This window comes from Arachis ipaensis, chromosome B05 (genome assembly GCF_000816755.2).
Source record: "Arachis ipaensis cultivar K30076 chromosome B05, Araip1.1, whole genome shotgun sequence".
Lineage (NCBI taxonomy): Eukaryota > Viridiplantae > Streptophyta > Magnoliopsida > Fabales > Fabaceae > Arachis > Arachis ipaensis.
In genome coordinates, this window is record NC_029789.2 from 50,669,756 (window position 1) to 50,685,239 (window position 15,484).

Genomic DNA, 15,484 nt, shown 5'->3' on the forward strand with positions numbered 1-15,484 from the left:
GTTAGGGGGCTAACGTTGGCGCAAACGTTGGTGCCCAGGGGAGAAACTCTCAAGTTCCAACGTTAGCCTCCAAGTTAGGGGGCTAACGTTGGAGCTAACGTTGGCTACTTCCAAAGAGTGATTCATATGCCCAACGTTAGCCTCCAAGTTAGGGGGCTAACGTTGGGGCTAACTTCATGCAACCCAGTTCAATTTTCACTTATTCCATTGTCCTCTCTTCACTCCTAGCCATTCCTCTTTGCTTCAACCTTTCTCCAAGCCTTCTTCACCTATCATTGATCAACCAAACTAATCAAAGTTTTGCTCAAAATCATGAGGTATTCAATCTTCCACAATATGCAACAATTATAGCTTAAAACCTCATGAAATGGTATGAATTCACATATGGTTGGTTCAATCAAGGGAAACATGAAATTCTACTCAATTAGCTTGCTTGTAGCTTAAGAAAGTGCATAATTCTAATGAAAACAAAAGAAAAAGACTAGCTAAAATGGGCTAAGATGACTTGTCATCAAGGGGGACTCATTCTGAAATTTCAAATGTCACACAAGTTAGTTCCTTCATAGCATATTGAAACAATTTTAGTATAAATTGATCCTTAATATAATTATTTATAAATGGGTAAAAATTGTTCATCATGAAAATACAAATATAAGGTCAAAATGTCTAAAATAGGGATTAACTTAGGAGGAGATATATCGAGTAATCGAGATAATTTTTTCATAGCCTTTGACAAATACTAATAGCAGATATTGCAAAATGATAAGAAAGTATTACCATTTCATTGATACTACAATCCACCGTATGCACTATATAAGGAATATTATAGAAATAGATTTGCTTATAAAAGCATGAAGACTATCACAAATTTTATGTATCAAAATCTTATGCTCCAAATATGCTTCCAGCAAAAGGAGGCATAAATCAACCTTAACATGTCATGTGTTGTAAACAAATTTAGATCCTCTTTGTTCGCCAGCAGGTGCAAAATAGAAGATGAATAATTTATAGGCATTACGTCATCATCTGCCATTCACAACAGGAAGCATATAATCACTTTTAAATCTGATCAACAGACCTAAAGCTGGATAGCCAGACTAGTGTACTCTCCTAGGCACATATAAAGATCTGCAGGCATTCCTATCTCTACAAGCCAAGCATGTTCCTCCTCTTCATTGTCGCATATCTTAGGGCCATTTTGTGTTGCTGTAGTGCAACAAGCATTAAAAAAAATATAACTGAGATGCTGATCAGATAATGCTTCTTCTTTCTCTTAAGTGATTTACAAGTTTTGAAAAGGATAATAACTTTCTAAGAGAAAAAAACTAAAAATATAACTAAACTTATAAATCCACAATCAGAGGCTTCAAAACTCAAGAAAGGGAGCAAATTGAGTTTATAGAACTTCTAAGATCATTCCTACTACCGAGTACCAATGCTATATCTTATGGATAATCATGATAGTAAGTACACTTCTTTCCTTCATCTTCTCTATAAAGAGGTAAAAGAATGTCTAGCACAGCACAAGGTGTTATTGCTGTGAAATAGTGCAGATTTTTACCATGCTTTGGATATAAAACTGATGTTTCGCACGGTGTAGTCATGACCTTATCAACAGCTAATTTAGCCCGTCTAACTACAACAAAGAAAAATTACAACAAAATTATTTTAAAACATGGATGTAGAATAGCAAATTTTACAAGCCACTAAACATGACATCATATTGTTTAATAATGTTGATAAAAAGATCTCCTGAATGAGACATACAATTATGTAATTTTAAGTCCTCACCAGTAGTACTAATTTGCCATAGAAAATTCTATAAAAAAAATGATTAAGTACCAACAAACAAACAATATGCAGATCAGAGTGCAAATAAAATCAATAGTGCATCCTAATGTCCTACAAGATATTCCATAACAAAATAATGCTACAGGAAAGTGGAAGCTAATATTCTTTGAGTAGGTTCTCCAACTGTAATCACATTTTAAACTATATAATTTGGGGTGTTTGGTCGTGATAAACAAGACAACAATCAAAAATAGACATATCAAATCTAATCATCTTTATCTGGGTCAGGATGCAAAATTGCATAAGAATTATAAAAAAAATAAAAAAACAAATACAAAATGTGAGTATTTGGTGGTTTGGATCAACAGATCAAGAGAATAGCAATTGAAGAAAAATAGACATACCAATTCATCATCAGATCGTACATCATATTCTTCATCATCATTAGGTGCATCCAACCGATACTCTTTACAAATGAATTAATTGAAGTTAATAAAATAAGTGACGACCACTTATACCTTAACATATATGTCTTTTAACAATTATAAAGGGAATATTGAATAACTAATATTATCACCCTCAAAATACTTTGATGATGTTCCTCTTACTAATTGCATTATAGCATAAGTATATAATCACACAAGTTGAAGTAATAAGATCATTATGCTTCACAAAATCAGACTAAACATCTTGTCATCATATATCATTGTTACAAGTAAAAGGGGCAGCTAGAGCAACCCCATGCCATTAAAAAACTTTGTAGTGCAAACTTATTTCAATTTTCATACAGCAGTCTGCTATCAATTTATAAATTGAGACTCATTATAGTTTAACTATCTGAATTGACTATGCAAGATTGTCCTACAGCTTGATCCATATGAGAGTTTCATTTTCTAGTCTGTGTCTGCTCTACCATATCTTTACTAAACTTGAAGATGAAGGATGGGTCGTAGAACACCAAAGACAACAAGATCTGCTTAATTAGGATCCATTCCACCTGCCAAAATCAGTAAGTATATAGCAATTTATTTTTGAAAAGGGAAAAAAAGGAGGAAAAAGTATAATTATTTTGGATAGTTAAAATCATAAACAACTTGCACTAGTGCAATCAAGTAAACCAAATCAAAACATCAAACCAGAAAGTGAAGATACAGATAGAGAGAAAGAGAGACAGACATGGATCCATTTGTATATACTTGAGAAAAGAGGTAATTGACAAAATGGTCATCAGAACTACATTAATAGAGCTTTATATTAAAGGACGGCAGTACCTTTTAGAAGTTCCTCAGATGAGGTGAGTACTGGAAGCCATGTAGGGTACGAATGCCATTTCGAAGCAGTAATGACGAGAAACAGAGTAGCAGCGACAACGCACGGTGAGGAGAGGAGACCAGCGACGAACCAGGGCGAGGATCAGAGAACGAGCATGGCACAAAAAGAGGATCAGAGTGCGAGCGAGCTACCGTGGAGTGAGAGGAACAAGGAACGAGTGACGTTGATAGGAAGCAGAGAGAAGGGAAAAAACCCTAGCAGAGCTCTGGTCTCCTCTTTGAAACTCAGATTAAAAGAAAGAGGAAGAATTTGTAAAATAAAAAAACTAGAGGGACAAATATTTAATTATTAATTCTTTCAAAAATAAAAAATGGGATTTATTTTGTAAATATTTTAATAGTGGTTAATCATACTTCTACATAAAATTAGGAGTAACAAATTCGTGACTTTAAAAATACTAATAATAACTAATTGATGATTACAAATAACAAAACCTGCTCATCCCTAATACTCTTCAAACAAATATTGACTCGCTAATTAAATGCTGAAGGAAAAAATTATATTGTCCAACTTTCATAAAAATATTTTCTCAACTTGCATACAATTTTGGAGCCATTTTTAACTCTCTTTCGAGTTGTTTTCTTTATGTCAAATCACTTATCACCAAACACATGATTAAAATAAAATTTCTCCTATGATTAACTTTAGGCTGCGGATACGTTACTCCTACTTTTATGTGGGAGTAACATTAACCATTCTAAAAATATTTATAAATAGCACCCCGTTTTTTGGTTTTTGAAAGAATTTATAATTAAACATTTACCCCTGTATTTTTTCTTTTTACACATTCTTCGTTTTTCTTTTAATCATAGTTTCAAAAGAGACGAGACATTTGCCTCTGCTAGGGTTCTTGCCTCCTTCTACCATCGTCGCTCGTTCTCTATTCCTCTTCCTCTGCGGTCGCTCGTTCACTATTCCTCTCCCTCTGTGGTCCCTCGTTCTCTGATCATCGTACACCATCGTTGGTTCTCTGCTCCTCACCGTGCGTTGTCGCTACTGCTCTGTTCCTCCCCGTGTCTCGCGGTCGTTGGTGGGTGGTCTCGCCGTGTCTTGCTTCCGTGTCTGCTCGAAGTCAAAGCAACATTTTTTCTCTTGTCTGGACTCACTCCGGCTCTCTGCTTTAGTTCGGTAGTTCAATTCAGGTATCTCTCTCAATTTAGTTTCTTTCTTCTCAAAGTTTCAATTTTTCAATGAAAAAATAAAAATAATCACTTGTGCTTCAAAGCTTCTTCTTGTGATGCATCATAAAGGTCAACCTGCTAATATAATCACTTACACTTCCTTGTTGGATGGGATGTTCAATATCAAACAAGTTGACAAGGCATTTGTGTTATTTAATCAAATGAAAAAGAGTGGCATTGACCCGAATATAGATCGATGGGCTCTGCAAAGAGGGCTTATTTGAAGAAGCATTGGCCCTGATGTCAAAAATGGAAGACAATGGTTGCTTACCAAATGCTGTGACTTTTGAAATTGTTATTCGTGCTTTGTTTGAAAATGGTGAGAATGACATGGCAGAGAAACTTCTTCGGGAAATGATTGCTAGAGGCTTATTGAACGGATGAATGAAGGTAAAATACATCAACTCAAATTGAAATCACCTCTCTATTGTTGCAGAATATGTATCATAGTTCTGTAAATTCTATATCTGTTGGGTCACAGAACTTTGGCAATGCCATAACATCAATACCATTGATGTCTTGACTATCTCATTTTTATTCAATTAATTTTGAACTTTCAATTTTTGTAATTGCTATCATCCTTTTTAATTCCACTATTTCCACTATATTCTATAGAGGATATTCCTAGTTGTAGCTTACAGGTTTAGTGTCTAAGATCTCTTTATAGTAATTAATAGTTCTTTACTGTTATCCTATGAGATCATATATCTTAACTGTTATCATGCTACAAACTAAGAAAAACAAAAAAGCGTTATAAACATTTGCAAATCCATTGCATTCTGTATAAGGAAAATTACATTATTATGAAAAATGTGATTCTAAAATATGAGTTTGTTAATAATTCGGTTATGGTTTCCCAACTTCAAATTTTATTGTTAGTTTGCTTGTTGATCAATGACTTCTCTATGGAGATTGGCAATATTTGCTTTACACTGGATTTTGACTTGCTTAAATGAGTGTGGTTTGGCCACCTAGGTATTTCAAAGCAGATATTTTTCTGCATCAATATTTCTCTTGCCTTGATTTTAGCTTGTAGTATTGGACATCTAAACTTGTGTCGCAAGAACTTAGTTCCTAGCACGGTAACTTACAACATTCTTATTGATGACTTGGGCAAATCAAAGAGAATCTCTCGTGCTTTAGAGCTTTTAATTGAGATGCATGATAAAGGTCAACCATCTTCTATATTCACTTACAATTTCTTGATAGATGCTTTGTGCAAAAACCGACAACTTGACAAGGCACTTGTGTTATTCAGTAAAATGGAAGAGACTGGCATTAACCAAATATACACTCATACAACATACTTATTGATGGCCTATGCAAAAGTGGAAAATTTAAACATGCTCAGGAGAAGAAATTATCATCAAAACGGTTAATGAGTGGGAAGTTATCAATGTGCATAAGTTATATGGTTGGGGTCAATATAATTTATTCGCACTGGATCCAGGAATGAGATAAAAATTCATTTTCTATCACAAAAGAGCCCTAAGCTATAAAAATTCCCTAGAAATGTAACAGTTAACAAAAATACTAAAACAATATGAAAAATAGTAAATCTCCTTTTTTCATTTCAACTTCATCTGGATTGATCCTCTTCGGCCCTGCTGTCTTACATTTTAGACACTTAACATTTTTGGAAAAATTCATAACACTGCATCTGCGGCAAAACCAACGAGAATATGTTAGCAGATCATAAGCAGCAAGTGGGACAGTTTGCCATGCATAATTGCATATGGTCAACTACGAAAGTAAGAGAACAAAAATCATAGAACAGTGTAATTCACATAATTCTATTGATATGGACCAAACTTATAGTGCTTTCAAAAGGAACCTTTACAAACAAATGGAAATCGAAAAAAAGCTAGTAAGCAAGTAAAACAGTTGAAGGACTTACCCCAGACATATCCAATCTCCTTTACTCATTTGATTAGTAGGCAGATCAACGTCCTTTGGCTTATCTTCATTACAATTTAAGCATTGTGTATTCTTAGACAAGTTCATAAAATTTCATCTGCAGGAACCGTGGAAGCATACAAAAATGAGAGAATCAACTTTTACAAATGATTTTAAGTGGCCAATATGTAAATTGTAGACGTCAAAAGTCATGGAAATATGCACCAAGAAGATTTTGAAAGCTCTTTATATATATATATTCATGCTACATAAATGCATAATTAACAAGGGTATAGACAAGTCACAAGTATCTACAGGCCTAAACTACTTCTGTTTCTTCAGAATGAGCACCATCTCTTAAAGCAATTTGCTTGAGAGAAACCTAATTAGACAGGTGAAATAGGTAATCATCTGACAACAGATTTTCAAAAGAGATGACATTGTTTTAATATATGAAAAATAGGAGATCGATCACTAAGTGCTTATGGACAAAGAATTAGTTCTGCTTGCATATTAACAATTAAGAATGTCTTCCAAATTTCATGTGAAAATGGAGAAAACCTATAAATTCACTGAAGATATGTCTGCATCAGCTAATATGACCCACTTTTGGCAAATCCAGTCACGTTTCTTCAGTTCTACATCTTTTGAAAATTTACTACTTGTTTAGGATATAATGGAAAACGGCTCTTGCCAAGATTTCGTAATCATTAGAATATCCAAAAAGGTGATCATGATTTGTGTTCTACCGAGTGAAATCGTAGTATGATATTCAGATTTTCCTCATTCATACTACACATCTTGGTAATCAGCATTTGTATATAAGAACATTGAATCTTTAACAAATGAGATTTTTATATATTCCCTTCCCTCATTTGAAATTTTGGCCTGATTGGTGTATTTGCATATAACCATACTCAAATGGTATGAATGTATGTATTCAAAATTAGATGCAAAAGTATAGGGAACCAATTTTAAATTAGCCAACATTAACCGACTTTAGGATTAAGAGTTAATTTAGGATACAGAATTTAAGATAAACAAAATAATTTTAAAAAAGTTAACTGAAAAAAGTTGGTTCCTGACACATTATTCAAATAGAACTTTTTGCTTGTATTTCTCTCCTTGTTATGCTAGGTCATCCGACATCACTCCGAAACCTTTCAGAAGCTTAGAACCCAGCTGTAAGCTAATCTGAGTGATTGTTAAAAAAAGAAAACAAAAAACAAGAGACTTAGATGTAGTTTCTGCATAACTATTCAGCAATGGCAGTTGCAAGCTCCATCGAGTAGGACAAAATGACAAGCAAGAAAAAGCGAATCAATACCTCTGCATTTTCCAAAACGGCATCTGTTGCACCTGCTTTCTTCAGATCTAAAAAATGCTCAAGATCTTTAGCTCTGGCATAGATTGGGATCTGTGGATTTTCATCATAAAGTAAGCAATCCAGATAGGATTAAGCAAACTAAAAAAGGCAAATCAAATAGTTAAGAACTTTATCAGCCAAACTCCCTATTATTAGACCTAACAATATATACCCTAAGTTGAAGGTAAAATGAAATTCTTGGATCTTCCTAAGATAGATAAATGGATCGGTTTAGAAACAAAAAATATATTTAGTTATCATATGTCAAATTGGTAAGCAAGAAAGTGTAAAGGGAGGGAAAATGAATATTACTGCAGGGTAAGTAAACCGTAGCCTCTGAACAGCTTCTGCTGTCTTTTCCTTTCCGGTGAACATAACCATAATAGCTTTTGGAGAAGAGATACCGACCGACTGAAGAACAGCAGGATGTGATCCATCCCCATAGTGAATTGGAAAGCCGGCTTTTTTAGCAGCCTGCCCAGCAATTTAACAGTAAAAGTACATGTTAAAATGAAGTGGATAAAACATTGAGATATGAAGAGAAATATGTGACTTCAAATTAACACTTATTCTGCTGCCATCTCATGCTACACACAATTACATAGAGAGCATGCGTTCATCGTTCTACTCATGAAGTTCAAGAACTCTTCAGAAAAGAATAAGTCGTATGCATATTTCTAGTAGGTGACAACTAAGCAGAAAGCTTAAGTACACTGACATTTACTAGTGCGGGGTCAAGATCAAAAGCCAAATTAGGCCATCCTGCAGCATCACTGTCTCCTCCTGAAGCCAACGGATTGGAAAGGAAATTTGCAAGGACCTCCATACCAAAAGCATATGTTTAAAATTTAGAACATAGTACATATAAATGGCAGGTCTAAGCATGGTAAGTATGGTAAGTATAAATTGCCAAGTATAAGCATGCAAAGGGAGAAACAGATTATAGCCAAAGAACGAGCAAACAAAAAAGTAATACAAATATGTTCACCTCAGCGGTGAAAATTAGCATTCATGTCCTCCCAGGGAATTCATTGCCACCGAGGGTTTCAAGAAAGACAGAAGGATCAATTTTCGCTTTCTCAATGACAGAAAGTGCAGACAGAACCTTCTCTGCTGCTACCTTTCTCGTCTTAGCTACATCTTTTAGCACTTTTACACTTTCCTCTACTTTCTAAGCAGACATGAAAATAAATAAATAAAGCATATCAAATTCAAATCAAAACACCAAGGAAACTCGAAGCAGGGCAAAAATCATTGCCTGAAAAGCTACCCTAAGGATTCAAAATTCATCATCTTGACTATTCTAAAAGAATCAAACCGAACTGAAAAGAAGGCAGAGGAAAAAGTATACCTTGCTGGGTTTGTCGTCCTCAACAAGAAGTGTGGTTGAGGAAAGTTGTCCTATTTCAGTGTCATCAAGGGTCGCTCTGGTTCTCGTTCTTTCTCTGCGAAATTTAACAGGGTGGTGATACTGATAGTTCGTTCCTCCGAGTCTGTGAGGAGTGGCGGCAGACGCAGGGAGCGGCGGCGTCTGATGCGTGTTGTGGCGGCGAGAGTAGGCGAACCAGAGATAGAGCAGAGGAAGAAGATGAGAAATTGGCGTTGATTGAAATTGATTCTATAAACCCTAGCAGACATTTCTTCTTCTTTGAATCTGAAACTAAAAGATAAAAGGAAAAAAGTGTAAATAACAAAAGTTAAAGAGATCAAAATCTATTTAATAAATTTTTCAAAAAAAAAAGGGGTACATTTTGTAATTATTTTTATGATGGTTAATGATAAACCTACAAAAATGTAGGAGTAAGGAATCCTTAGCCTTAACTTTAAGATTAAAATAAAAAGAATATAAAACATTTTAAAGTGCCGTCCATATAATTTTCTAATGACATTTTTATTATGGCCATGGATTCTATGCTCCTACAAAATTGTAGGTTAATCACTAACCATCATAAAAGTAATTATAAAATATACCCCGTTTTTTTTTTTGGAAAATTGGCTAATTAAATTTGAATCCCTTTAACTTTTGATATTTACAATTTTTCCCTTATTCTTTTAGTTTCAGATTCAAAGGAGATTGGAAACCTAACTCTGCCCTCCCCTTTCTCACCAAACCCTATCGCTATGCCCTCCAATCTCAGTTCGCTACAATAGCCCGGACGCAAAATTCTCTTGCCGCATCACTCAGTGAGCTCTCACATTCACCGTACTATTCTCAATTTCACTGTATCCTTTTTGTTTTTGCGTGTTTGATGTTGCTTCCTGTTCGTTTAGGTTTCATCCCTGCGTCCGCCGCCGCTCCCTGCGTCCGCCGCCGCTCCCTGCGTCCGCCGCCGCTCCCTGCGTCCGCCGCCGCTCCCTGCGTCCGCCGCCGCTCCCTGCGTCCGCCGCCGCTCCCTGCGTCCGCCGCCGCTCCCTGCGTCCGCCGCCGCTCCCTGCGTCCGCCGCCGCTCCCTGCGTCCGCCGCCGCTCCCTGCGTCCGCCGCCGCTCCCTGCGTCCGCCGCCGCTCCCTGCGTCCGCCGCCGCTCCCTGCTTCCGCCGCCGCCGCGCAGGACTCTGCCTAAACGCTTGGAGGTTAGTAATCATTATGCCTTTTCAATTCACAGTTGACCAGTATATTTATTTTTATGTTGATATGTGATTTTACTCTATGGTATTCCTATTGATATGTGAAATTTTTTGATGAATTTTCAAGTGGGTTACCACCTTCTTATGTTTCAAGTGAGTTACTCTATGGTATTGCTATTAGAGGCTGCTGTTTCTTTCTTTTTTGTGTCACGAATTTCAGCGGCTAGATGCGAATCAGAGAAACTATACGGAAATAAAGTTGCACCTTGGTAACAGCTATAACTTTAGAACTAGTGGTAATAACTCATTCCAAAGTGCTTGTTCCAAGTTGCACCCTTACTAACCACTATTGCTTTCTATTGGCATCAAAGTGCTCTTAAACTTGCAGTCTTCTATCATAGTTAATCGGCAATTGGAATAAGGCATTGCAACTTAAAGTTTATATATATCCAAACACACCAAGGCATTCTGAAAAGAAAGGTACACAAAAGTGTGTGCATATAAACATTCTTCCTTTCAATTTGTTACCACAATGCTAAGAGTGAAGTGGAAGTGGAAGTGGAAGTGGAAGTAGGGTCATTTCTTTTTTTTTTTTTTTTCAGTTAAAGACTTAGAGCCTTGATAAGAATTGATCCTTCTGGCTTTCTTGAAACCCTGCTTGGCAATGAATTCCCTGGGAGGACATGGATGCTAATTTTCACCGCTGAGGTGAACAAATTTCTATTACTTTTTTGTTTGCTCGTTCTTTGGGTATAATCTGTTTCTCCCTTTGCATGCTTATATTTGGTATGGCCAAAAAGAAAAAGAAAAAAAAATGAGAATGTAAGTTACTTAGTTAGATCAAATTATATGTAGAAAATTATCCTGTTTTCTTTTACTTAGTGACAAATATTCATTCCTTTTACAATAGTAGAAAATATAAATAGAAGTTCTAACCTCCATCAATTTTGTAACTAGTTGAGTCTTTTCCCTGTTTTTCTCATTGAAAGCTTCAAGGGCATCCTTGTATTCTCTCTCCTGTGACCCCAAAATATACTCAAAAGGAAAAGAGTAAACAAATAAATTAAGAGTTTCATTGTTATATTAAAGTGTAACAAGGTTTTACATTATTATTCAATTAAATTAAACAATTTTACTAGTAGAATAATATACATAATTGTATAGTCATGATGAATAATATTCTCTTTCCTTGCTTGCTTGATGAGTCAGGGCCAATCATACTTCATCTGAATTCTTTAAGTCTTCACTCTAGCGGATCACTATTTGATAACATCAAAAGGTTAGGATGAAGTAACACTTGATTTATTGTATACCATATATGTGACATATCTAGTTCATTTCTGCTCTGGTTATTAGTTCTTAAACAAATCACAGCTTCCATATCTTGTGACTTCACCACCATCCTATGTTACAAGTATGTGTTTTTCTTATGCTCTTGTAACTTGTAAGCATATATATATATTTTTTGTTAAATCATGTTAATTTTTTTTATACGGAGAATCAAGTGTCACAAAATGGTCCTCTGACCTTGTATCTTAATGACATGATACAAGTTTGAAAACTTAAAATGGTCCTCTGAACTTGTTTCTCTGGAACGTCCTGCTTCGTGGTTAGAGAAGGTTAAGACTGATCTGATAGATATGTATGCAAAATGTGGTTCTGTGAGAGTCGCTCGTGCCTTGTTCGAGATGCTTAGGGAGGAAATAGTTGTGTCTTGGAATGCAATTATCACTGGTTATGCAATGCATGGTCTTGCCAAGGAAGCCTTGGAACTCTTTGAGGTAATGAGGACAGAGGCTCGGCCGGATCTTATAACCTTTGTTGGTGTTCTAGCAGCTTGCAGCCGTGGGCTTCTGCTCAATGAAGGGCACGCATTTTATGATATGATGATGAGAGATTATGGTATCAATCCAACTGTTCAACATTACACATGCATGGTTGATATTCTTCGTCACTATGGCAAACTGGAGGATAGATTGATAGATAGGATATATACTCTTTAATATTTTATTCCCCTTGCACCCATCGCATGCATAGCTGGCATTGCCAACTGTTTTTGTCTTTCTGTTTTTACTCTTATAGTTTCACTATTAGATTTTGGATTCACGCTCCTTCATTTCCCCCTAATACAATAAATGAAATTCGTGTCCACTTCCATGATTCCTAAGATTGACACTATTGGATTGATTTCAATTTTAAAAGATTGTGAAATGTGTATTGGTGTTTAGGAAGTTATGGGTCAAGAATTTTCTCATGAAGGGGTTAATAGCGAGCATACATCATATGATCAGTATGAGCAGGAGGAAGAAAAATATGAGGAAGTTGACGTGGATTATATGGATGAGGACGACACAAGTGTGGAACTAATGTTCGATTATCACGGCTTCGATGAAGGGTATAACATTGACTCACTTGAAGACATTGGGATGATTGAATTTTGGAACATCAGGGATGAAGATGTATGTCATTTTCACTTTTCTGATGTCGACATTGCATTTGAGTTCTACAATAGATATGCAAGGACAAGAGGCTTTAGTGCTCGGAAGAACAGGAGTAGGAAGAGTCGTGCGGGCGCACTTAAGTTGAAGAATTTTGTATGTCATCGTGAAGGATTTAGACTACAAAATAGTTACTGCATTGGAAACCTTAAGAGAAAACCTACACCCGAGACAAGGTGTGGCTGCAGTGCACTGATGGAGATTCGTGTAGATGCACCTAGTGGTCGTTGGTTTATTTCCTATTTTTTTGATGAACACAATCATCCGCTTCTGGATCCTCGGTTGACTGGATTGCTCCCTGGGCATAGATTCATGTCCGAGGCTGATATTGGCCACATGGTTAACATGAAAAAGGGTGGGATTAGTGTTGGGCAGATATATCGGGCATTAGCAAATCAGGCAGGTGGCTACGAGTATCTCTCTTTCACGCAAAGGGACATGTACAATAAAATAGCAAAGCAGAGGCGCCAATTACCCGGTGATGCATATGCAGCTTTGAAGTATCTAGAAGATCAAGCAACAAATGACCCTTCTCTCTATTTTAATCATCACATGGATGCCGATGGTACTTTGCGCAATTTATTCTGGTGTGATGGCCTTAGTAGGGTAGACTACTCATTATTTGGCGATGTGCTGGCTTTTGATGCTACCTATAAGAGGAATAAATATATGTGTCCACTGGTGGTATTTTCTGGTGTCAATCATCACAATCAAACAATTATCTTTGCTGCTGCTTTAATTTGCGATGAGGAAAAAGACACATATAGGTGGTTGCTACAACAACTGAAAGTGGCAATGAATGGGAAAGCACCTGTTTCGGTGATCACAGATGGTGATTTATCAATGAAGTTCGCCATTGAGAAAGAGTTTCCTAATGCACATCATAGATTATGTGCATGGCATCTGATTCGCAATGCAACAAGTAACATTGGCAAGCCCCAGTTTACCTCCATGTTTAAAAAGTGTATGCTAGGCGACTATGAAATTGATGTATTTCGTCAAAAGTGGTTTGAAATGGTTGAGGAATTTGGTGTCGAAAACAAGAATTGGGTCCTAGATATGTATAAAAAGAGACATTCATGGGCAACTGCACATATAAGAGGGAAGTTTTTTGCTGGTTTCCGGACTACTTCTCGGTGCGAGGGATTAAACTCGATCATTGCAAAGTATGTCAACTCAAGGTACAATCTGGTTGAGTTCATTCAACACTTTAATCGTTGTGTCGACCATATAAGGTGGAAAGAGGTCCAGGCTGACCTCGCCTCTGTGAATGGGAGACCCAGTTTGCAAACCTGTTTTCAACAGTTAGAGAGGAGTGCTGCCAATGTTTACACCCTATCAATATTTCATATGTTCCAACCAATCCTTGTACGGGCTGCATCAATGAAGGTAATAAATATGAGGCAAACTGGCTCTTATGTGATTTACTCTGTCGCTTTAGACCGAACGCCAAATGAGACGTGGCGTGTATTCTGTTGTGACATTGAGATGGAATTCAATTGTTCATGTATGAGAATGGAATCATTTGGCATACCTTGTGAACACATAATTTGTGTCTTGGTGCATGAAGATATAGAGGAGTTGCCAAGGTCATTAGTCTTGCCTCGGTGGACCAAGACTGCCAAAGTTAGTTTCCAAAATGCTCGAGGGCTTCATTGGGATTCTTTGATGCTAAGTCAATACGGTTGTTTGATGGATTGGTTTAGACAACTAGCTAACTTTGCTTGTCGAGATAACGAGAGATTTATCTTTATACGGGAAATGGCTATGAATTTGTTGAAACAATTTAAGGAGGAAGATGCTGCACAAAAAGAGTTGGTCAATGATGCAGATAGTGTAAGAGATGGTGTGCAAGTGGATAATTCTGGAGCTGGGCTCGCAACCAATGATCTCGGACATAGCATGCCAAGGGACCCAAGAAAATGTAGGACAAAAGGGGGGGCTTCACAGTTCAATAAAAGAAAACATCGATGTGGACAGTGTGGCATGGAGGGCCACAATCGAACAACTTGTCGTGTTCGTCGTGGCATCTCACAGTCAGAAGGCTGGGGAAATGACTCGGATGATCACATGAACATTGAAGATGACTCATTGGTAAGTATTTTTACCAATGAGGTATGACTAAGTTTTAATTGCTGCTTATCAGCTAGTACTAACGATATTATATTGCTGATATTGTAGGTATATGATGAGAATGCTTCGTACAGTAGCAACGAAGTGATGTAATAAGGTATAGTTAGCGGTTTAAGTTTCTTGTATTCTTTAATTTTTATTCTATTTGGGTTTGGTATTTGTTGTGTTCTTTGTCACATTGATCTATTTAAATATTATGTTATTTACATGTTAGACTATTGCTATTTACTATTATGAACCAAAGTTTGAAGTCCTGCTTGGCTTTTCTTCTTCTGATATTAGATATCAAGATTAGGGACCAAAGTTAGAAGACTTGGAGTTTAACCTTTATTTTACTGCAATATACTTCCTATGCAGCCTATATTATGCTAGATTCTTTGCTGTGGAGCATAAAGGTGCCGGATTATTCTCAAGGAAATGTGGTGAATATTTATTTGTAATCTAGCTATTTATGTTCGTATGCATTTTGAAAATGTCATAGTGATATGGTTGTCGAATTGATGAATACTACTTTTTTGGTCCTTGGTTTTCTCACCTACCTTTTTGTCGATTTGATGATTGGTGATATTTGGAGTCCAGAGTTTCTTGTACTTGGCACATAATTTGATTGTTTCCTGAACGATCTTTACATTTTCAGCCCCCTCAAACCACTGTATTTTCTATTTATATAATAACGTATTATTTGTCTCCAGCAATTTTCATCCCAGTTAAGTAGGGCCCT

The 15,484-nt window shown here is 36.5% G+C and overlaps 2 protein-coding genes and 1 long non-coding RNA gene across 3 annotated transcripts in view; 2 read left to right on the forward strand and 1 right to left on the reverse strand.

The window, feature by feature from the left end:
- LOC110272033 lies at nt 4,011-4,873 on the forward strand. Its single transcript, XR_002362966.1, has 2 exons — nt 4,011-4,265; nt 4,374-4,873. It is a non-coding gene; the product is annotated as an uncharacterized LOC110272033 (long non-coding RNA).
- Nucleotides 7,236-9,516, reverse strand: LOC107643638 (K(+) efflux antiporter 3, chloroplastic). Its single transcript, XM_021123791.1, has 6 exons — nt 9,511-9,516; nt 8,918-9,184; nt 8,285-8,386; nt 7,879-8,040; nt 7,528-7,617; nt 7,236-7,394 (listed from the first exon to the last, which is right to left on the reverse strand). Exons 1-6 carry the CDS (start codon nt 9,514-9,516, stop codon nt 7,329-7,331), a joined length of 693 nt encoding a protein of 230 aa, XP_020979450.1. The 3' UTR covers nt 7,236-7,328.
- Nucleotides 12,367-15,484, forward strand: part of LOC110272016 (protein FAR1-RELATED SEQUENCE 5-like) — a 3,698-nt gene continuing 580 nt past the window's right edge. The window contains exons 1-3 of the mRNA XM_021123792.1: nt 12,367-14,724; nt 14,812-14,852; nt 15,121-15,199. Coding sequence (XP_020979451.1) covers nt 12,367-14,724; nt 14,812-14,852; nt 15,121-15,199 — 2,478 coding nt within the window. The remainder of the gene's footprint in view (nt 14,725-14,811; nt 14,853-15,120; nt 15,200-15,484) is intronic.

Bases quoted from the DNA above. Each gene is read 5' to 3' on its own strand.
- LOC107643638 (XM_021123791.1), bottom strand. The intron at 8,041-8,284 runs GTCAGTGTACTT...ATTGCTGGGCAG, and splicing joins TTGACCCCGCACTAGTAAAT to GCTGCTAAAAAAGCCGGCTT. The intron at 7,618-7,878 runs GTAATATTCATT...GAAAATCCACAG, and splicing joins TACGGTTTACTTACCCTGCA to ATCCCAATCTATGCCAGAGC.